Raw genomic sequence first — 23,458 nt, 5'->3', positions numbered from 1 at the left:
GTCCCAAAGCCTCTTTCAAATACGATCCTAGCTGTTTGTTAGACTAAACAAAAAGGTCTTATAGGTTGTTGAATGAAATGGCATCAATACCGTGTTTCTCCCTCATGTGCATATAAGCTCGATAATGGAGAAGTGTGGGTTCTTCACTTTCTTCACCTGTTGGGCATATCTTGCATATTCTATCTTCTCATGGGAGCTTTGGTTGAAGAATTTCCCCCTCCTCTCTGGAAGAGATTGATAGACATCCCATCTCGTGGAATGATAGCATACTTTATGATCATGGCAGACCACTTGCCACTCTCACTATATGCAGTGCTCTAGATGGGACAGAGCCTCTGCCTGCTCCATGGGATCCTGGAAATCTTTCAAGAAACTTCCAGAGGATTGTAAATTACAAATTGGTAAGTCACCTCAGAGGAAGGGCAAGGAGAGGGAGAATCCAAATTGGTAAGTCACCTCAGAGGAAGGGCAAGGAGAGGGAGAATCCAATGAATTGATGCAGCCATACCCGTGGATTAGGTTGATAGATGACAGGCCTATTTCTTGCTATACTTGGATGGCGGCTTTTGCGAGGATAAGCATTCCAATTCAAATCATAGCACTATGACGATCTAAAGGGTGATGCCTTGATCTTCAAAGTTCAATTAGGGGGCAGGATGTATAGATCTACACATGATATTCTGTTGGGATTTCCATTTCATCCTATCAAGATCATAGGCTATGTGGAGCAGGGCTAAGATTCACAATGGCACCTGAATACGGATCCGCTTCTTCTCTCATTGGGCTCATGGAGAATTTGGCTTTATGGAGGAGTCCCGTTTTAGTGTTTACACAACCCCGGAGAGTGGAGTGGAGTGATGAAGTGCACTGAGAGAAGGGCATTCCCTTCTTTCATTATATAGTCAGTAATGCCAAGAGATATCAGCTCAGTTGTCAACGTTGGAGGCCCTCCAAAGCTCCTCATTGGGAGAATTTTGACTTTTGCAAGTTTGCAAATAGTTTTTTGGAGGAGAATTTGGAAATCCCTCAGGAATAGAAAAATCACTCTCTTCTTTTGGAATAAAACCCAACATCCACTGCTTGAAGTGGACCTAGGGCAGTCCAAGTTTGGGGGAGATTCTACTTATCCTTGTTGCCTTTCGGCTGTGGATTCTATTCAACATTGCTTATGGGATTGTAGATGGGTGTGGATCATATGCAAGGGGATTGCCAAGATTTCTGTACATTTGTTCCTTTAACCTTCTTTATGACTTGGGGCTCGGTGGCTTGGATCTCTCTCTTTCAGGGTCCCAAATCTTTTATGAGAGGCATGACTCTTCTTGGTATCTCTCGATTCAACGACATTTAATTGAGTTGTGCTCACTGGATGATGTTCCCTTTCCACAAATCAAGCCCGTGCACACTTCTCTGGATTCTTCTTGGGAGATATTGGCAATTGTTTCAGTGTGGCATATCGAAGAGCCGGATGCATAGAGGCTTTGGATGGGCCCCAGGTCCACCCTTTTCACACATTGGCCATTATCAAAGTGATGCTGACACAAAAGGTTGAGTCTACTCTCCCTGCACACTTGCCCGGGTGCAGCAAGCTGTCAGTGCTGGTGATGAGTAATGAGGGGGAGTGGGGGGGGCTTTTTATAGGAGGGCCAGGCCCTCTTAAAGTGGCCGACCAGGATTCCTAATCTAGGCACAAACTTGGTAGGGTCCCTAAACGACCAGCTTGGTTGGCCATTCCTTGGCTGATCTGGCCGGCTTGGACCAGGCCTATATAAGGGCCCATGTGCCCAGCACATGGGCTGCTGATGCAGTCCCCAATGCCGCCCGCATGCTGCTCTAGGAGGTGCTGCCCGCATGTTGCTCCAAGAGGCGCCTAGGATGCCACGCCCTCATCCTCTTGCTACCAACATCAGATGCCTCTTGATAAAGAAGTTGCACCAGAGGGAGTTATGAATTCCAAAGTTTTCGTAGTAGCGCGGGTTCTAGGCCAAGTAGGTGCGTTGTTTTCCCTTCCCCTGTCCCCTATAGTCTCCTGCCACCTTGTGCCCTCAAATCTGAGGCTCACAGGTGGGGCAGTGACATTCTAACACCCTCTCAATGACAACTCTCTGGGCCGATCCCCATGCATTGAATGCTTCCATCTGCTCCATGGGAAACACCTTCGTGAAGACATCCGAGATGTTGTCATTGGTAGGGCAGTACATCAACTCTATGACACCTTCGCTGATGAGTTCACGAATAAAGTGGTAGTGGACCTCGATGTGCTTCTTCTGTCCGTAAAACATGGGGTTGTTGGCGATTGCTATGCAACTCTGGTTGTCGCACATAATCACCGTCACATCTTCTTGGGCTATGTTCATGTCCTCCAAGATCCACCTGAGCCACAATGTTTCACATGCCGCTGTACAAGCAGCCCTATACTCTGTCTCTATAGATGAAAGGGCGACAGTAGGTTGTTTCTTACTCAGCCATGACACAGCTCTTGATGAGAGTAAGAAACAATATCCAGAAGTCGATCTCCAGGCATCACTATCACCTGCCTAATCACTATCGCAAAAACCTCCCAACTCAATGCCTCTCATGTAAGTGATGCCATAGGTGCAGGTACCTTTCAAATACCTTAGCACCCTCATACCTGCATCCCAAGGGGCCTTCTTGGGTGTGGCGGAGAACTGACAAAGCAATCCAACTGAGAAGGAAACATCCGGTCTGGTATTGGTGATGTAAAGCAAGCTCCCCACCATGCATCGATACAATGATGAAATAACCAGCTCAGCCCGTATAAGGCCTTCTTCAGTTTGCATACTTTTGATGGGAATCCTGGAACCTGAAATCCTGGTGGTTGTGTCACATATACCTCTGTAAGAGATTACAAAGATATGGTGTTGTAGGCATAAAGTCAACCCTAAAACATGTATCATGTTAAGAATAAGGCAAGGGCCATTTCCTTGACAGATTAGCTCAAGGATCTCGAGATGCAGGAATGCCGGGCCATCACTGATCATATTGCCAAGATCACCGATCTACGTGATCAGCTCGCAAGTATTGATGAGGAAATAGAGGACAAGAAACTCGTCTCTATTACTCTCAATAGCTTAGCGCCCTCATATGGCACATTCGTCACTTCATTGACCATTGTTCTCAGGGCAGCCCCACTCTCGTTTGATGAGTTGGTTGGGCTTGTTGCAAGAAGAGGAGAGATGCTCAAATTTTGCCAAAGCCTCTCGTCAAGGTGAGCAAGCGCTTGCCATGGGTGGGAAGAGCAAATTTCAGAAAAAGTTTCAGCCAAAACACAGCCATACAACTTAACCCAAGGAGGGGAATGCAACCAATTTAAGCAAAAATTTAAAAAAGGGTAAATGCAACTATTGCAAGAAGCCAGGACATTACATCGCAGAGTGTCAGAAAAGGATTGCCAATGAAAAGAAAAGGCAAAGGGACAGCTCTAGCAGTAATTCTGTTGCCCCCACTGAAACTCATGCTTCAGATGCACATGGTGAAGCTCACCTTGCCCAAGATGATAGAGATTTTTTGTTTGCTACATTTAGTGAGAAGATGGATGCCAAAGGGGATTTGAATGCTGAAAATCAATCAAAGGATGGTTCCCTTGTTACAAGTGATACATGGTATATCGACAGTGGTGCTACTAAGCACATGACTCCTCACCAGGAGTGGTTTGAGAGCATCAGACTTGTTCATGGCAAACAGGTTACATGTGCCTATGATGCTTCTCAAGACATCATTTGGTGGGCACATTTCCATTCAGCTTGATAATGGGAAAGTTAAGTATATCCGAGATGTTTGGTATGTTCCAGATTTAAGGCGAAATCTAATTTCAGTTTCAAACATTGCCCATGATCAACATATGTTGGTCGAATTTCAGGATAACCAATGCAGGATCAAGGATCCAAAGAAAGAGTATGAGGTTGTAGCAACAGGCACATATGAGAGAGGCTTATACAAGCTTGATGCTCAGCCTTATGATCAGAACGTATTAGTTGTAGCAAACACTTCCCACGCTGATTTATGGCATGCCAGGTTTGGACATGTCCATCACAGGGCATTGTCCTACTTGTACAACAATAATATGACTCAGGGAATGCCAAAATTGCAGCAACCAGCAAATGAAGTGAGGGGTGTGCACTTGGCAAATGGCATCGCTTGCCATTCAGTAAACAAGGCAAGAATTGAGTCAAGGCAACCAAAGTGTTGCAGATAGTGCACAGTGATGTATGTGGCCCCATGACTATTCCCACGCATAGAGGAGCAAGGTACTTTATGACCTTTATAGATGACCTCTCCAGGTTCACGTGGCTTTTTCTCATGAAGGAAAAATCTGAGGTGTTCTATTGGTTTCAGGAGTTCGAAGCTATGGCTGAGAACCAAACCAATTCTAGAATTGGAACACTCAACTCAGAGAAAGGGGGAGAGTACATGTCACATGCATTCCAGGGATTTTTGAAGCAACATGGGATTAAACATCACTTGACATGCCCTTACACACCACAGCATCATCCAATCCCTGAGAGGAATAATCATACTCTCATGGAGATGACGAGATCCATGCTGAAAATCAAGAGAGTCTCAAAGGCTTTTTGGGGAGAAACAGTGGTGACAACCACTTATATTCAGAACAGATTCCTACCAAGCTTTGGTTAATGTGACTCCATTTGAGGCTTTGTATGGCTTTAAGCCAAAGGTTAGTCATTTCAGAGTTTTTGGCTCAGTGGCATATGCTTTGGTTCCAGATGCACATCGGACAAAGCTTGATGACAAGAGTGTCAAATGCATTTTCGTGGGGTATAGCATTGAAAGCAAGGGATTTAGGCTTTATAATCCTGCTACCAGGAAGGTAATAATCAGCAGAGATGTTCTCTTTGCTGAGAATGAGTGCATGCAGCCCACTAGTGCAAACTTGCCACCATATGATGACACCTCTTTGGACATCATCCAGTTTGAGAATGATGAGACGAAGTCTCTTGATGCTTCCCGTTCTACTTCCCATAGTTCAGAGGGCTTGCTACATGTTGAGGATGGCTCTTCCTCAAATCCACATGTTGAGGATGGCTCTCCCTCAAATGTTTCAGATTTGAAGCCAATTAATGAGAATAGACAGCCTCATGTTTGGAGGCATTATCAACATCGTGAGGCCACTAAAGATGTTGATGCAGCCCCGAGTGGTACAATTGAGAAATTTATTCCACGTTGGGCAAGGTTGACCATTCAAGATGCTGAGGATCAGCCTACTTTGGGGAAAACCAGGGCCAGCACTCAAAAAAATCAAAAAAAGGTCAATTTTGCTTTGATGACCTCAGTGATGGAAGCTGAAAATGAGCCTCAGAGCTTCAAGGATGCTCAGCATAATCCGGCATGGCAGAAAGCTATGAAAGCTGAGATTAAATCCATTGAGAAGAATGCCACATGGGACTTGGTTGATGCCCCCATTGGGAAAAATGTGGTTGGCATGAAATGGATTTATAAGGTGAAATACCATTCAGATGGCACAGTTGAGAAATACAAAGCCTGTTTGGTTGCCAAGGGATATGCACAAGAGGAGGGGATAGATTATGAGGACACTTTTGCTCCAGTGGCCAAGATGACCACCATTCGTTCAGTCATCTCTCTTGCTGCGTTTTATGGTTGGTCAGTGTACCAGATGGATGTCAAGACCGCTTTCCTCAATGGAGATCTTAAAGAGGAGGTCTATGTACATCAGCCCCAAGGTTTTGAGGTGAAGGGACAAGAGCACAAGGTATGCAAGGTCACAAAGGCTCTATATGGGCTGAAGCAAGCACCTCGTGTGTGGTATCAGAAGATACATCAGTTTTTGATGTCCCAGGGCTTCCAAAACACTCATATAGAGCCAAATCTGTATGTTCTGCAGTAAAAATCAGAATTGGTCATGTTGGTACTATATGTGGATGACATCATACTCACTGGCAGTGATTTGCAGCAAATTACAGCAGTGCAGTCCCCTTTATTTCACAACTTTGACATGACAGATTTGGGCCTATTGCATTAATGTCTTGGCATTGAATTTTGGCAAACCCATGATGGGATTTCTATGTCACAGACAAAGTATTCGAAGGGGTTGTTGCAGAAATTTAAAATGGAGCACTGTAAGCCTATGGCTAAGAATGATGCTGCTGAAAAGTTTGACGGCACTTTGTACAAGCAGTTGGTTGGCAGTTTGATATATCTATGCTCCACACGGCTTGATATTGCCTACGCCACAGGGCTTTTGAGCCAGTTCATGCATTGTTACACGATCAGGCTTGCATTATGCTTCAGATTGTGATCTAAACATGAGTGGTTTCACCGACTCAGATTGGTCAGGGGACATTGACGACAGACAGTCCACTACCGGCTATTGCTTCTCATTAGGTTCAGCCTATATCTCATGGCTCAGTAAGAAGCAAGAGCGAGTCTCTCTTTCCTCCAGTGAAGCAAAGTACAAAGCTGCAAATTCAGCCACTACGGAGTTAATGTCGTTAATGAAGCTTTTGCATGACTTGCATCATGCACAGGATGGCGAAGCAAACTCTATCTTCTATGACAGCCAGAGTTGCATTGCCATAGCCAACAATCCTGTCTTTCATGCTCGCATGAAACACATTAAAAATCATTATCATTATGTACAGGATTGTATTTTTTATGGCTTCATTGATCTCATGTATTGTCCATCTGAGGACAATGTGGTGGATATCTTCACCAAAGCCCTGTCAATAGATCTTTTCCTACGACATCGACATGGCTTGGGGATCAGAGACATTCTCACAATGTCAAGGGGGGTTGTGAAGTGATTCACAATGACATTGTTTTCATGTACTCCCATAGGTTGCATATCCATCTGGATGAATCTGTGCAACCATGGTACTTTAGGTACTGCAGGGTACACCTGACACATTTCCAGGGTACTTTCAGCCATATCTTTGAGGGGGATTTGTAAGAGATTACAAAGATATGGTGTTGTAGGCACCGACCTGGTAGGGCCCCTAACCGACCAGCTTGGTCGGCCATTCCTTGGCTGATCCGACCAGGCCTATATAAGGGCCCATGTGCCCAACACATGGGCTGCTTATGCAGTCTCCAATGCTGCCCGCATGCTGCTTCAAGAGGCACCTAGGCTGCCGTGCCATCATCCCATTGCTGCACGGATTCCAAGCTAGGTAGGTACGTTGTTTTACCTTCCCGTGCCCCCTATAGTCTCCTCTCCCCTTGTCCCCTCAAATCAATTTTAGCCCCAACCTCTCCATACATGCCTGAGTCATGATACTTATCTGTGCACCGCCATCGACATATGCCTGTCCAATACTCATACCTCCACACCATGCATCCACTGTAGGGCATAAATCTGGAAGATCTTCTACGGCATAAATCTAGAAGATCTTCTACGGACATCATCTCCATCTCTCCTCTTATAGGTTCCTGCTCATTACTTTTCCTAAGATTAGCCAACTTTTCCCATTCTCTCTTGAGCTTCAGGCACAAACCAAGTAACTGTGCAAAAGTTATATTGGCTGTCCTTCCCTTCAAATCATTCATCAGTGTGTAGTCCTCCTAGCCTTGACCAATGTCTAAATCTAAAGTTTTGTAATGTTTCATGGGCCTCCGACTCTTCTTTTTAGGAGACTGAGGGTTGAGATCAAACTCCACATGCTTCCCTTTTTTTGCAAAAGGTCCATTTTCTCCTATTGCACTCCTTGTTCTTTTTGCCACTGGCATGATCTCTGGAATAGTCTCCACTCTTATCAGGCTGATTGCCTTCCCTTTCCCCTTTTCTTGCCATTTGACTCCATTGGTAGAGGGCTGATTCAAATCCTTTACTTCCACATTAAAGTCTCCTGACCTGTTATTTGTCTTCTACATTACAGGATAAACTTCTCCACCTACTCTTGCTGGTTTATCACAGTGAGGGCTGATATGTCCCCACTCTCCTCAGTTCCAGCACTTCACATTGCTCATGTATCCCCGTCCTCTACCTATTCCAACTGAATTTCCTTCACTCCCAACTTGTGCATCTCCTGTGTTATTTTGCACACCTCGGCCTCTTCCTCTTCCTACAGTCTCCATCCAGTGTAGGCTGAGTGACATCATAAGCTCTACAGCATCATGCAAGTCCTGCTTCAGCGAATCATCATGCACAGGAACAGGCACCGGCTCCCTCTCTGCATAAGCCTTTTTTACTTCTGGACTTCCAATCAGATTCTTAGGCTCTTCTTGCATGCCAAGCTGCCTCAGTCTCTGGACTTTCCATTCTTTCTCTCTGGCCACTCCGACAGCATCCTCAAAACTATCCAGATTCTTCAAGTCTACTTTCAATTCGGAGGGTAGCCTTCAGGCCAGCTATAAAACGATCACGCTTGATCATCTGAGGTGGTACCTCTCGAACAAGAGCTTCATACCATAAACTCCATAATCTCCCAAACTGGATTAGATACTGATTCACATCTTGCTCTTCCTCCTGTCTCACTTTGCACAGCTCTTTCCAAACTTCATTAGGGCTCCTAGCTTGTGTAAACCGTGCAAGGAAGGCTGCTCTCACCACTGTATACTCCGGATTTTGCTGCTAAGGATGAGCAGTCCTGAAGGTAGTAACTTGAGTCTGCAGCCATGCTTTTGCATCTCCCTGCAAGCAATAATTCATGATCTGAAACAAAATCTCATGGGTTGCCCTATCTTTCATAAGTGCTGTAAATTCCATCTTTTCCAGGAATCTCACTGCATTCTCATATGGCATACCCCAATACTCTGGGAAGTCCTGTGCCATCCTCACAATTCTACAACTGTCACACCCTGACCTATCTCAACCACAACAAACTGGAAAACAACAAAGCAAACACACTAGTGAAGAAGCTCACTCTCCTAGTTGGACTTCAATGCATCTATCCTTCTTGTGACCACACTCTCCACACCACTCACACTGTATCACTCTCATATGTGGATTTCTCCCTATTGCTTGCAACACAGCTCAGAACATCAGCTCTTTCAGTCTTGTAAACTGAAGTCAACTCCTCCGTGGAGGGACCAAAACGTGGATGGACAAAAGTAGTAGAGCGCGGACCTGCCTTCACAGCCACCCTCATCCACATTTAAATCAAGTGAACAACACCATCAGAAGGTAAAAGGCTTTCATTGAAACTCCCTGTCTCTACACATCTCCGGATACAACCAATACTCTGGCCACATTTCCACTGAAAGCTTAAAAAACTCAAAAAGAACCCAGTGGATTACATAGCTCAAGACAAGCTCTCCAACTAACTGAGCTCAAGCTTAGGAACATACGAAAGAACCACAATTTAGGATGCATAGGAGATTGATGATTTTCAAATCTGTTCAAATGTCTTTTGAAGTCCCCTCTTCACTGACCAACAATCATCCAGACAATCCTGTATTGTCACAAAACACACTTTTTTGTGAGAAGAAATATTTTATTGCTGTAAAATAATTACATTCATAGTTACTTCATAAGCAGAGTATCTACTACTCAACTGAAAATCTCAATATAAGCTATATACACATCATGATCAATCAAATGAGTCTGAAAGCAATCATAAAACGATTGCCGCAGAGATCGTTTGAAAAAAACAAAAGATGGAAAAGTAGGATCACCAAATACTCTATGATTTCTGTCCATCCATAGAGTCCACCGTGCCCAATAGCGCACCCAAACAAAAAATAAAATCAAAACCCTGTCTACCTGGATGAAAACCAAATAACCAGAAGAACCTTCCAAAAGTAACAGTAGGAAATCTCGCTCGAAGCCCCTGTCGAATGAGAGCGAGGAAATCACTAAGTATGTGGACAATGCCAAAAGATATGAAGCACAGATTCAGCAGAATGTAGACATCTGTGGCAAACAGTCGGAGCAATACGTCTATGCGCGAGTAACTGCCCAGATGGAAAAATGCCAAGTAGGACTCGCCAAAGGAAAAGCTGTTGCCGAAGAGGGACTTTATAATGCCAAAGGAGACGCAGCCGCTTTCTCAACCACTTTAGTGGGCGATCCATATGCCAAACAGAATTTGCTCTCTCAGAAATCCAAGCCGGAAGTAACAACACTTTATACAGAGAAGGCATTGTGATATGTGACAGCTTCAAAGGACGGGCTGAAGACGAAGAAGAATGTAGAGTCCAATCCTCAAGCCTATCTTGAGGTTCCAAACGAGGTACCGGCAAGAAAGGTTAAAGCATTTTGAAAATTTTATGCCATAAAGTACGATAATGAGCTCCCAAACCATATTTGCATAAAAGAGTGCCATCATCCTGAAGTACATCCGCCACATAAGAAATGCCTTTGAAAGATATAAATAAGAACGCCTGGGTTCTTGTATAGCCAAAGGAGGGTGGAATACTTTGGGACCAATAAATATTCTCAGCCCTCAAGGAATTTCTCGACAAAGAATCCCTGCCATGCCATTCCAAGTGGGATAAAATATGCTTCCAATCAAGAAGCAAACGAGAGACAAAAGGGCAGCCTCTGATCTTGCCTTGAATAGAGACAAATAGAAAATCCCACTGTGTAGGCTGCCAATGCCCAAAAGCAAAAGTATCAATATGCAACAAAAGAGAGCAACAAAAGAGAGCGGATCATGAAAACCCAAGGCTGATCCCCTTGCATAAACTGCAACATCATTTTCCCCCCTGTGAGCAGGTATATGCATTTGAATATTGAGTATGTTCAAACCCCCGTGCATCTTTGGAGAGCAGAGACGATGCATAGAGAATAATCTGACACTTTTCTTGCCATTTTTTGAACACCAGAAAATCTCCATGATAGCAGACATAAAGGGAACCAGATCTGCCTTAGTGAACATGATGAGAGGAAGAAAGAATTGTATGTATGCTATCAAAATGGATTGCGTTATTCGCAATCGAACATGTAATGCCCAAGTTGCAAGCTTCCAATATTGAAGTTTTGCCCTCAACTTTGTGAGCACCCAATCAGTTTGTTGAGAATGAGTGAGCCTCCAACCTAGAGGATAGCCAAGATGTCGAATCAATTGAGAAGTTGAAACAATTTCCCCAGGCCATAAAAGACTATGCCAGTCTTTAGCATGCAACGGCAGTAGCTTTGATTTCTGAAAATTGACATGAAGCCCAGAAGCCAAACCATATGTAGAAAGACCTTGCATAATCATGGACAGATCGCTCTAAGTATTTTTCGGGGTAAAGAAAGAATCATCATCATATGCTTGAGGGATCATGCTACGGCTGTCAGGAATTTCCAATCCGTGCAACATGCCAGTGTCCAAAAGGTGCTCCATATATTGAAGCATTGGATCAGTGGCTATGGCAAAATAGTAAAGCACTGAGGGGACATCCTTGTCGAACAGAACAACCAAGAGTCCAGGTTGTAGAAATATCCCCTAAAAGTATGCATGTAGCTTTACTATCTTGATATAGCCAATTGATAACTTGTTGCATTTTTGTGCCAAATCCCAAGGCCTGCATAGTTGATGAAATAAAGTCCTACTTAACAGTATCAAAAGCTTTGGCAATATGAACTTGCAATAGCAAAACATCCTGCTGCATATATTTCGCATATTTGATTCCAACATAAGCATTAGCAATGTTATCTGTGATATGCCTACAAGGAACAAAACCATATTGCACAGGATGCAACCCATCATGTAAATAGCCTTTTAGCCGATCAACAATCATGTTGGTAGTAAATTTGGAAATGACTAGCATAAGCGTGATAGGTCTCCAATCAGCCAAAGATTCACAAATTTTCTTTTTTGGAAGGAGTTTAACAAGACCTCTCTTCCATGTGTCGGGCATTTTCTGATTTTGCCAAGCAGAGTTCACCATATGCAGCAATGTATGCTTCAAGAGAGGCCAATATTCTAGAAAAAACTCAACTATAAGACCATCCCATCATGGAGATTTCCATCTACCACAGGATTTGATTGCATCTAACAATTCCCTCTCAATAAAAGGTTCCTTCAATTGAAAAGCTTGAGTAGTGGAAATAATAGGAGAAACATGCTGCAAAAGTAAATTTCTTGCAGACAAAACCTGCTGCGAAGGAGGATCTGCAGAACCAAATTGCTGAGAGAAATGATGTACACAAACAGAAGCAAGCTGTGACCGTGATGTAGTCCATGAACCATCAGGTAGAAGCACCTTGCTAATGTTTGTTTTTAATCTCTTCTGATGCAAGCTTTTAAAATTTTTTTTGGAAGAGCAGCCTTTATCTGTAAAAGCTCTTTGTCTTGCTCTAGTCTCCCATTTAGCCAGTTTCCTGTGATCATTGATTTGAAGACAATGTTTAGCTTGGCATAGTGTTGTTTGCTCATGCAAGGACAAAGGACGAAGATGACTGAGTTCAGTGAGGTCTTGACAAGTCAATTTGGCCTAAGCAACACTTTCCCTCAGAGTCTTCATGTAAAACTTGCCATAACCTCTAATTACAACTTGCATTTTGGAAACAAAAGAATCCCATGCATTATCAATACCAAAGTGGCTCTAAGAAGACAGAGATTGATATGCTTCGGTAACCATTGCCTTGAAAACAACATGCTGCAAATAGCTATTGGTTTTGAGGCAGTCTATCATCTGGCATAACATAAAAAGATAACCTCAACCATAACGGTGCATGATCTGAATGCACCAAGGCATAGTCAATCCACATTTTGCATGTAAAATCATCATTTTGTTGCGGAGCTACACTATACCAGCGATCCAGACGTGCCTGATAAGAAGAAAGGGCATTATGTTGGAAAGTGTATCCTGGTGACAAAGGCTGCAATTCTTTCCAAAGATCAACAAAATCAAGATGCATCAATAATTGAGACCATGCATGCCTTTCAAGGGTTAACATATGAGTATTTCATGATGTATTGTCACCCTGTTGCAGAGCATTATTGAAATCCCCACATATAAAGGCATGATATCTCCATAAATATCGTTGCATAGCATCCCAAATTGCACTGAGAAGATTGAGGTGCATAGACAAAAGCAAATTCAAACACCTCGCCTTGAATGATGCATTGAAGAATAATCCATCTGCCTTGATTGTCATTTAAAGCAATAACTGGCTGAAGTTCATGCTTAATCAGAAAGACTACACCTGAGAAAGAGTGCTCCCCGCATAGAAGATATCATAGCCACAATAATGACCTGTCTTTCCTGCAAAGACATGTTGATTGTGTTCTTGTAATGCCACTATATCAGGCTGAAATCTATTGATATACAGCCACACAGATTTCCATTTCCTACTGTCACACAGTCACAGTGGTAGCTTCATGTCATGCATGCTCAAAACAGTTAATCACAGCGGCTTCAGAACCGTCTTCTCATCAGGAAACATGCTGCTCAAGACAAGACATCTCCATCCATATAGAACTGAAATCAGCAAATCAGTTCCAGCACTACATCAGCAACAAAACATCATCTTGATAATTGCATATTCACAGAGAGATAGCCCCATCAACTCCATGCAATTCTCATTGCAGCTCAGCAAACAAGCAAGCTCGATCTCCCTTTGTGTCAAACCAGGAAATCCCACATCATGATTGCCTCTGATTTGCCTGCCATGTTCATCAAGCATGTCAATAAGTAATACTCTTCTCCTACGTGCATTTAGTGGCCTTTTGAGAATGCTTGGTCCTTTGATAATCTCAAACTTTGGAGATCTTCTACAAACAGTACTCCTTTCAGTAGTGCATGGGTTCTCAAGCGCATCAGACTATTCACGTCTCACTTGGATTGATGGCACTTGTCTATCCTTCAAACAGTGATCATAACCTCGTGGCTTCTCTCATGCTCACGGAGCACACATTTTCTTTGTCTCAGGAACTTTGGACTCTCATAGTAGAGACCTGCAGCCATTAGAGATGCCACAGCCAAGACCCAAAGCTCTCTCAAAAGAGATTCCCACAGCCCAACTCAAACTCCCATCGACAGCAACAGTCGATGCCTTCATGCAAGCTCATGTACCTCCTTCCCCGAATAACCTCCATCATGCGCATCACCTTCAAGGGATTAGAGCACTGCAATTTCTCCTTTACTCTCAGAACACATAGAGCACCGCTCATATATTACCTGTGCTGTCCCCATGGCCCATCTCTGCCTTCATGCAATGACTCCTAGCACCGCAGTTATCTCCTGCTCGTGGAGCTCATGGAGCACTCCGCCCACAGATTCTTGGTTCTCTCCAATTCATGGAGTACTCATCTCATAGGTTGCGCCACCCCCAGCTAGCCAAGGAGCTCTTTGTACACGTAACAATCGACCTCTTCAGCCCGTATAGTAGCGACACTCATCCTCTATCCATCAACCAAAGCAACGGTTCAACTCTCCAACCGGACCTGAGTTCACCCTCAAATCTTCTATCTCTGTCTCAGGACGACCCAGCCCATATCATCGCCAATCAAGCCGCCTCCTACCGCAGTGATCCCACAGCCTCCAAAAACCCATCACCTTTCATCTCCAGCCTACAAGGAGTGACGCCTTTCCACAAGACCATGAAGCTCCAGCTCGCACAAGAAGCTCTTCAAGCAATATCCCCATCTTTCATCTCTTTTGCTCACGGAATCACAGACTCACGTCGCCCATCATCTCTGTCACCCTACGCACTTCCTCCCCATCCTTTACATGAAGCTAGCCAGCACTGTTACTTCACTAGTCAGCACGGAACACCCACCTCCTAGCTCATGCAATCAACCCGCCCTTTGAACCAGATCATAGCTTGCCATCAAGTTGTTATCTCCCCCGCCATCTTCTCCATGTGATCCCCAAAAACCCGTCACCTTTCATCTCCTCTTCCCGTGTTCACATGATCCACCCCCTTTCCTTCCAGGACCATCTTCCAACCGCCTTCTCCACGTACTGTGCCACCTTCATGCTCTAGAAGATTCAACCCGCCATCACGTAGCCCACCCTTGCATGCATGGATTACCTTCTTAAACCTTAGGTCCATTAATCCCCAACCTTAGGCTTTAAGCACACCCTTATACACAACCTAAACCTTCAGTGCTTGATTGCCACATATGACCACACATTCATGAATCCCTCAAACCATGATATGAATGCTCACATGACTTACAAATCGGGAACCACTCATGGCAAGATAAACATAACACAAGATAATAATGAAAGAAATGTCATCCCACACCAATTGCTCTGGAGTGCCTAATGCACCCACACTGTTCTATCATCATATCTTGAGAGTCCCTGCAAAAGTATCTACAATCTCAAGAAAATATCTACATCAGTGTAGAGTCTTTTATGAGGGTGTCCATAACTCAAAGCCACCACCCATTAGCTATGTACATAGCTATCCACCTACCCATCAGCATGCAACAAGTGAAAACCATATTTACAATTTTATCCACACTGCGTCAAGGGTCTTCATGTCGCATAGTCACGCTCTGCCAACCTCTGGACTCATTGGTGTCATAAATGTTCATCTAGCGGTGCCTTGTCAGATACAGGGTGGAGATACAGGGTGGCTGTAGGCGGTGCACATGGAGTAGTTACAATGCACCAACTCGGCGCAAGCTGGCCGTTGCAAGAGACATGAAGAGACTCAGTGGCAGGATGGCTAAGGATGAGGAGACACCCAATAGGAGAGAGGGAGGAGATTTCCCATCCGGAAGGCGAGGGTGAAGAGGGGAGATCAGGGGGATGGGGATTCATTCATTGAGCATTGTACGGGGATTGAGAGTGAGAAGGAGAGAGGCTAGAGCTACGAGTTCGCCTCTTGCATTGTTATGGTGTATTGCTACCGTTGCATTGTTGTGGATGAGTGATCTCTGATCTTTGTTCAGAGAGGCTAGTGTATGAGGATCTCCTCCATAAATATGATACTCACTTGTTCATGTTGTGTTCTTGTCTACCGCTTTCTCCATTATCTATTAGTTCCTTCTTATCTCCTTTCTGGGTTTGTTCTTTCTGTTCTAGTACTCCGCAGTACTCAGCACTCCATAGCATCTTCAACTAGTGTTGTGTCATAGGTTCACGCATCACGCACTGTAGTGCAACTGAGGTAGAGTTGTGTCATAGGTCTACGTATCACCCACTTCACGCTCCTCACATTAGTGGCCCTAGGCCTCCGGTAACACCTCCAAAAGTGAGTGGACCTCCCCCTCAAACAGCCATGCACAGTAGCTAGAGGCTGGCCATTCTACTCTTGGCTTATGACAGAGTAGACTGGGGCTTTTTGGAGGGCACCCTTCTTTGTTTATGCTTTACAGATGCATGGATAAGAGGGGTTTCCTCTTTATACAGATCAGCCCATAGTCAGATGCTTGTTGGTGGGGTAAGGGGAGAGAGTTTTGAGATTTCCAAATCAGTCCGTCAAGGATGTTCCTTTACTCCCTTCCTCTTTTTATTTGTGGCTGAAGCTATGAGTATTATATTAGATCTTGAGTTGATATTTTTGGGCTGAGACTTCCTTTAAGACTGGAAGTAAAGCTTATGGATAGCGAGCTAGTAGATGATACTACTGTATTTTTGGATGACACGCCACAGACGCTCACTTCTTTCAAGACAGCATTGGATTTATTTTCCACTGTTGTGAGGGTGCATATTAATTGGCACAAATCCAATGGCTTTTGGATCAATGACGAGGACTCCGACACAACAATTTTCTGGAGTGTTGGAGAGTGAGTATAAAGAGAAAGCTCCGTTTTGGGGCTCTATGAAGCTTGACCTTGCCTTGAGAGTAGTGCTAGTTAACCAGGTCCTGTTGGCCATGGCATGGTTTGTTTGTTCTTGCTGGTGCCATTCAAGGGATTGCATCACTCAGCTTAAGAGACCAATAACGAATTTTATATACAGTGGACTTGATGGCATAGAGGATGTTACAACGAGAGTTGCTTGGGAGACTCTCATTCTTCCCAAATCGGTTGGGGTTTTAATATAATTGATCTAGATTTACAGTGCAGGACCTTGCTCTGTAAGATTGTTGTGAGGGGACTTATGCCTGGGCAAGAGCCATGGAAGGACTATTCTATTCGCAGCATACAATCATGCATACCTTCTTCGGGAGGAGACTGGATGGATAGTACCAAATGAATCTTCACTTCAGCCTATCTCAAATCTCCTTCCTCTCCTCTCATGGAAGCTCTCCTGAAAGCATGGGCCATTCGAAGGGTTCCATCTTCCTCTTACGAAGAGATTGATAGGCAAACACTCATGTGAAACGACAACATTTTGGACGAGCATGGTAGACCACTGGTGCCTCTCACTACATGTAGTGGTCCAGTTGGGCGAGGGGACCTGCCTCCACTGTGGGTGTCAAGAAAGATTTCAAAATGCTTCAGAGGATAGAAAAGCTCAAATGGTTAGTCACCTCAGAGGGAGTACAGGCAGAGTTCAACAAATTGATGCAACAAATTGATGCAACCTTCCTAGTGGATTGGTGACATGTCTAATACTTGCTCCACTTGGATGGCCGCATTCTCGGAGTACAGTCATTCCACTACAGGGTTTTGCAGTTCGAGATGTACATGAGAGTGCCCTAGTTTTTTATGTGCTTTCGGGAGACAAGATGTCCAAATCTTCAGATCACATCTTGCTAGAGAGAGTATTTCGGCCGGTTAGGATTGTAGGCTATGTAGACTCTACAACCAAAAGTTCTGGGATGCTTATTTGCGGAGATTGGTTCCGACTTTCAATGGTACCTAGATCTTGACCCTCTTCTCATTTCCCTAGGATCGGGGAGCCTATGGCATTATGGAGGTGTTCCCATAAAGTTCTTGCAATGGAACCCAAGAGAGTGGGAGTGGATTGACGAAGGGCACCCAGAGAAGAGTCTCCACTTATTTTATTACACAGTTCATAATGCCAGGAGATTTCAGCTAAGTTGTAGAGATTGAAGGCCCTCAAAATCTCTTATTGGGATGCCTTGCACATTTCTACTGATCTGCAGAAAAGCTTTTAGAGGAGACTTTGGAGATCCCACAGTAAAAGAAAAATCACTCTCTTCTAGCTTTCTATTCATGGTGGTATTGCAGCGAACCTGTGGAGATCCAGGTTCGGGGACTGACCCTACTTGCCTCCGTCGTCGTGCTGCTGTGGAGACTATTCAACATTGTTTATGGTATTGTAGATAGGCAGGGGTTATATGGAAGGGGGTTGCCAGGATTTTCAGTTCTCTTGCACCTTCCCCCTTCTTCATGACTTGGGGCTCGATTGCTTGGCTTTCCCTGTCTAGGCCTCATGTCTTCTTTAAGAGACATGACTCATCATGGACTATAGCTATCAAACAACACTTGGTTGAGCCATGTTCTCTGCATGATGTTCTTGCCTCACCCTTCAGGGCTGTGCATACCTTGGTGGATTTTTTTTGGGAGATACTAGCGAGCATATCAGTGTGGCATGTATGGAGAGCCAGATGCACAGAGACATTGGATGGATCCTAGGTTCACCCCTCTCACACTATGGCCAGTATATGGATAGACACTATACATACAATGATGGCCATCTGGACAGGCATGCAGGGATCCTCTTGGGCAACCTTTGCTAGGAGGGCTGCTTTTCTCAAGGAATGGAGGGGCTCCCCCTTCTTCTCTGAGTCTCCCACAAGGTTGAGGTGGCATTTTCAGCCTCAGCCTTGGTTATTTTGTACCTCTTCTTGAGGAGCTTTTTCTCATGCACGGCATGATGTATTACTGCCTTGAGCTTGCTCTTGCGGGTTTATTCATACTTAATGGAAGTCTATTTTTGAAAAAGAAAGAAAGAAGAGAAAATCAGAATGGACTCTGATACATAGTACATTACTATACACACAATACTAGTAGTCTGCAAGGTAAAACTAAGCTAAATGTCGTGGAATTATGTTGAGGATATTGACTGCATGTATGATAGAGAGGTGGTATGTGTGCTGATCAAAGAGACAAAATTATGTGTGTATTGGCTTATGCAAGATGCCAATTCATGGAATTTGCTGGACGATCGTGTACAGTCCTCTCTTTCGTATAAGCTGTACAGCTGCTTTACCCAGCCTTCGCCTCATCTTGCCTCACCTTTCTCACGTCACCTTACCTTTTAGCCCTCAGCCCTTAGTTTCACGCTCTTTAGTTCCCTTGAAGCTTGATAGGTGCTTGAAGGATTTTTACAAGGTTCAAGTCAGTCTTCCACATTCGATTGACGAATAGCTTCTTCTTTCTCCTCCTCACTGGCTGTGAGAACTTGCTTATTTTCAGAAGACAAGTGATGAAAGCATCATAAACATGTAGAGATTGAGAGCTCTAATTCCTTCTTATCCTTCTAGGAGTCAGGCCAAGGATCAAATACTTGTGCGTTACCTTCTAACAGCAAATATTACCTGGTGCGTGTTACAGGCTAGCCCCCTAGCCCTTACTTCAAAAAGGCTTTTTATTTCCTTTTACCTTGGGTTTTGACTCAGCGGAAGAAGATAGAAAGCTTACCCCTCCTTTCATCAGATTTCCAGGTCTTCCACGGATTTATCACCATCTTACATAGTACAACTCGAGCCTAGAGCTCGAGTTTTCTCTCCTTTGCCAAGTGATACCTCATCATCTCTATTTCCTTGGCCTTAACCCCAGCTTGTGGCATCCATAGGAGATCACTAGTTGCCTCGCCCACTAGTGGGATCTATGTCCCGAACTCTCATTGGTCATTCTCTATCTAATCCCCAAGCCGTTGCATTCCCCTGGATGAATCCTCGTTGAGCTTGGATTACCTGAGTGCACAATGCCCTACCATCCTTCAACGAACTGTGTGTATAGCTCCTCGTAACTTGAGAAACTTTGCTTGTTCCAGTTAGACTTGGGATTGGTGAGTCCCTTATTTGACTTGATGCCCTATGGTGTACCAAGTGGCCTCCTTTGACACATAAACTTGGATCACCATTCTTATCATTGTCTCTAATGGCAACATCTATGTACCATGGGCTGTGTAATCACCTGAAATGTAGCGTCACCTCAGATGTACAAAGATGCCTGGTCTCCTCAGATGTACAACAGCTCATGTGGTCACCTCAAATATGCCAGACGTTGCCTTGTCACCTCAGGTATGACAGGTTCCCTAATCACCTCAACTGTATTTGTCTTACTCAGCTCCCAAATTGCCTACAGCAAGAATGGATAAATCTAGGACTAGCTGGTGGAAACTTCTTATCCATGTGCAAGCATGCTCAGTTCATGTGTCTCGGTACGAGATGGATAAAGATGATTCTTTGTGCAAAATGTCATTGATTACCAAATAAAGTCAAATAGACTTTCGGCACAATCTATGGAAAAATAGAGATTTCATTGCTCAAGAGAAGATGAATTAATTCATCTTCATTCTTAGCAATGAAAGCTCTATTTTTTCCACAGATTAAGTGCCAAAAGTCTATTCCACTTTCTTTAGTAAAGAGAACCGTTGAGCACTTTAATGAATGATCTAGCAAAACATAGAGAGCGTACGTATCATGAACAGCAATGAGATGACTAGTTTATTGCACCAATTTTGGATCAGTCATGCAATGAGGAAGGGAGGACATAACTAAGTGCCCTTGTTACCTGTAACCCACCATGTCACAACACACATGTAGCTATGCATGCATGGGTACATGCATGCATGCATGCACATGTGCATGTGAAGAGAGAGAAGAAAGAAAGAAAGAAAGTGTATTATTGTCCACTAAAGGCCAAAATGGGCCCATGGGACATCAAGAACTCTGCATACAAGATAGCACAAAATCAACGTGCCACAAAGAAGAGGCATCGTCGAATATCATCTAAGTGCTACGCAATACAATGCAAGTGAAAGTACATAATGTCAAATCTGAGCCTAAATACAAAGTGAGAGAGAGAGAGAGAGAGAGAGAGAGAGAGAGAGAGAGAGAGAGATCCTTACGGATAAAATCAATTGACGCTGCAGCTTTATTTGAAATGGAAAGTTTCAAGCGAGCTCTATAATCTGCAGACATGTCTACTAGAGTCCCTCGTAAAAACTTGATGGCCTGGTTGATACAGATAATTTACATAGCTTTTTAGGTCTGATTTCTTTTACCCTAACAGAAAATATTAGAAACTAGAATACATGGGAAATACAATGACGTGAGATAAGCCCTGTCATTGTTTAAGAGTCAACAAGGAGACTTTACCTTGACAATAAGATGATCAGGATGTCCTGATTGTCCTTTGTTTGACATTCTTTCAAAAAATAGATCAATGTCAAGCAGGTTTTCATTGCTCCACACCTCAAACTTAAAGTCTACTGGCTCAATGATCTTTTTCAAGTTGTCAAATTCATCATAACAAGACAAAATTAGAGGTCCAATGTCCGACCCAATCCTGCGGTCAAGTTGAGTAAATGTTAGTGGCCAATATACATCAATCTTTGCAAGCTATTTCTGTCACACGGTCTCTTCTTCTCAATTTTAATTGCCCACACAATAACCACCTCTCAAACAAAATTTCAGATTTTTAGATTCGGTTTTTTGAAATCTCAAATTGTAAATGAAGACGACCCTGCAATGGTCCTCTTTCTTCCCTGCATGTCCCTTTTGTGTCACAACCTCTGTCCTCTCTCTTTCATTTTTCCTTGGCCCTTGTCCCTCTCTCTAGAGATGGACAAGGCAATGGTCCTCTTTCCTCCCTGCATGTCCCTTTTGTGTCACAACCTCTGTCCTCTCTCTTTCAATTTTCCTTGCCCCTTGTCCCTCTCTCTAATGTAGCCCCACTCCACCAACCATATTCATCTCCCTAAATACTCCCACTCCCTCTATCCCTCTGTATAGCACCCTATGCATTGCATCTCCCCTAAATTTAGACTTCCACACCCCTTGTCCCTCTCTACGTTCTATCCCCTTCCCTCTTCGCGCTGCCATTATTGCTCCAAACTCATCCCATGCATGATAATCTGCATGGAAATACAGCCAAATTGCTTCATTTTTGGTTGCACTCGACGGAGAAAGCACTTAGGCTGGTTCTTAACTACATAGCATGTCTCTCTTACCATTATTTCTTCTCTTCTTTCTTTGTGCCTTGTTGCACCCAAGAGCTCTTGGGTGAGTTATTGGGGGTTGGGGGGTTAATACACACTTGCATTTCCTCCCACGAGAGCTGTGCTGTCATGTTGACATCAATTTCTTGGCCTGATAGGGAAATTTTTTTTTTTCAAGAAATAGACTTCTATTAAGTAAGAGAAAAAACCCGCGAGAGCAAGCTCTAAGCGGAATACATCATGAAATCATGAGGATAAATAAACCCCCTCAAAGTGAGGTGGAAAACAACCAAGGCTGACGCTGAAAGTGCCACCTCAACCCTGTAGGAGTCTCCAAGAAGAAAGGAGAATCCTTCCATTCCCTGAAGAAAGAAGCCCTCCTAGCTGAGGCTGCGCGAGAGTCTCCCTGCATACTCATCCATACGGCCATCAAAGTATGTACGGTATCTGTCCAGATACTAGCCAATGTGTGTGAGGGATGAACCTAAGTTCCCTCCAATGCCTCTACGCATCTGGCTCTCCAGATATGCCAGGATGCTATGCTCCCTAGAATCTCCCAAGAGGTATCCACAGAGGCATGTACCCCTGCAAAAGGAAGGTGTGGTATCACATCCAACGAACAGGACTCAACCTGGAGACGTCGAATCGAAATGGCCCGAGAGGAGTCAAGTCTCTCATAGAATACCTGAGGCCCTATAAGAGAAAGCCAAGCCACTAAGCCCCATGTCATAAAGAATGGGGTGTGGGCAAAGTGACTGAAAATCCTGGCTACCCCCATCCAAATCATCCTCGCCTGTCTGCAATCCCATAAGCAATGCTGAATAGTCTCCAAAGCAGAGAGGCAACGAGGGCAAGTAGGGTCGGCCCCGAACATGGATCTCCAAAGGTTCACTGCAATCCCACCATGGATAGAAAGCCAAAAGAAGAGAGTGATCTTTCTATTCCTGTGGGATTTCCAGAAGCACCTCTGCAAATCCGCAGTGATATCAAATGTCTCCCAATGGAACTCTGGAAGGTCTCCAACCTCTACTACTGAGCTGGAATCTCCTGGCATTACTGACCGTGTAACAAAAGAAGGGGATGCTCTTCTCTCGATGCCCTGCGTCAATCCACTCCCACTCTCCAAGGTCCCACTGCAAATAGCTAATGGGAACTCCCCCGTAGAGCCAAAGACTCCAAGATCTTTGGTGGAGTGTAGCCGGGGGTCTCAACCCTAATAGGCTGAAAAGTAGACTCAAGCAAGATGTCCTCTGTGGACCTGAGCACTCTGCCACCATCATGCATACTAAAAACTAAAGCATCCTCCTGTGCATCTCAAAAGGCCAAAACCTGAAGAGGAACACCGCCTCTCGTAAAAGTATCTGCCCAAGTGGAGCAAGTGTGGCATATCATCTGTGTCTACCCAATCCGCTGGAAGGGCTGCCTCAATCTACAAGATCCTCCCTGCACTCCCTCTAAGATGTCCTGTCAAAACTGAGATTTGGTCTCCTCTGGAAGCCTGCGGAAAGCTTTCCATGACCCCAAAGATGATGCGGGTCTCCTCTCCCACCTGAAC

The 23,458-nt window shown here is 44.2% G+C and overlaps 1 protein-coding gene across 1 annotated transcript in view; it reads right to left on the bottom strand.

Moving 5' to 3' along the window:
- The window catches only part of GMI1 (gamma-irradiation and mitomycin c induced 1), a 309,165-nt gene that overhangs the window by 83,793 nt on the left and 201,914 nt on the right, over positions 1-23,458 (bottom strand). Inside the window, exons 27-28 of the mRNA XM_087395876.1 lie at positions 21,062-21,251; positions 20,812-20,917 (exon numbers count right to left, since the gene is read on the bottom strand). Of these exons, the coding sequence (XP_087252002.1) occupies positions 20,812-20,917; positions 21,062-21,251 (296 nt within the window). The remainder of the gene's footprint in view (positions 1-20,811; positions 20,918-21,061; positions 21,252-23,458) is intronic.

This window comes from Dipteris shenzhenensis, chromosome 24, assembly GCF_047967505.1.
Source record: "Dipteris shenzhenensis isolate YYH24624 ecotype China chromosome 24, Dip_SZ_1.0, whole genome shotgun sequence".
Taxonomy (NCBI): domain Eukaryota; kingdom Viridiplantae; phylum Streptophyta; class Polypodiopsida; order Gleicheniales; family Dipteridaceae; genus Dipteris; species Dipteris shenzhenensis.
This window is presented reverse-complemented; position numbering and strand designations above follow the sequence as displayed.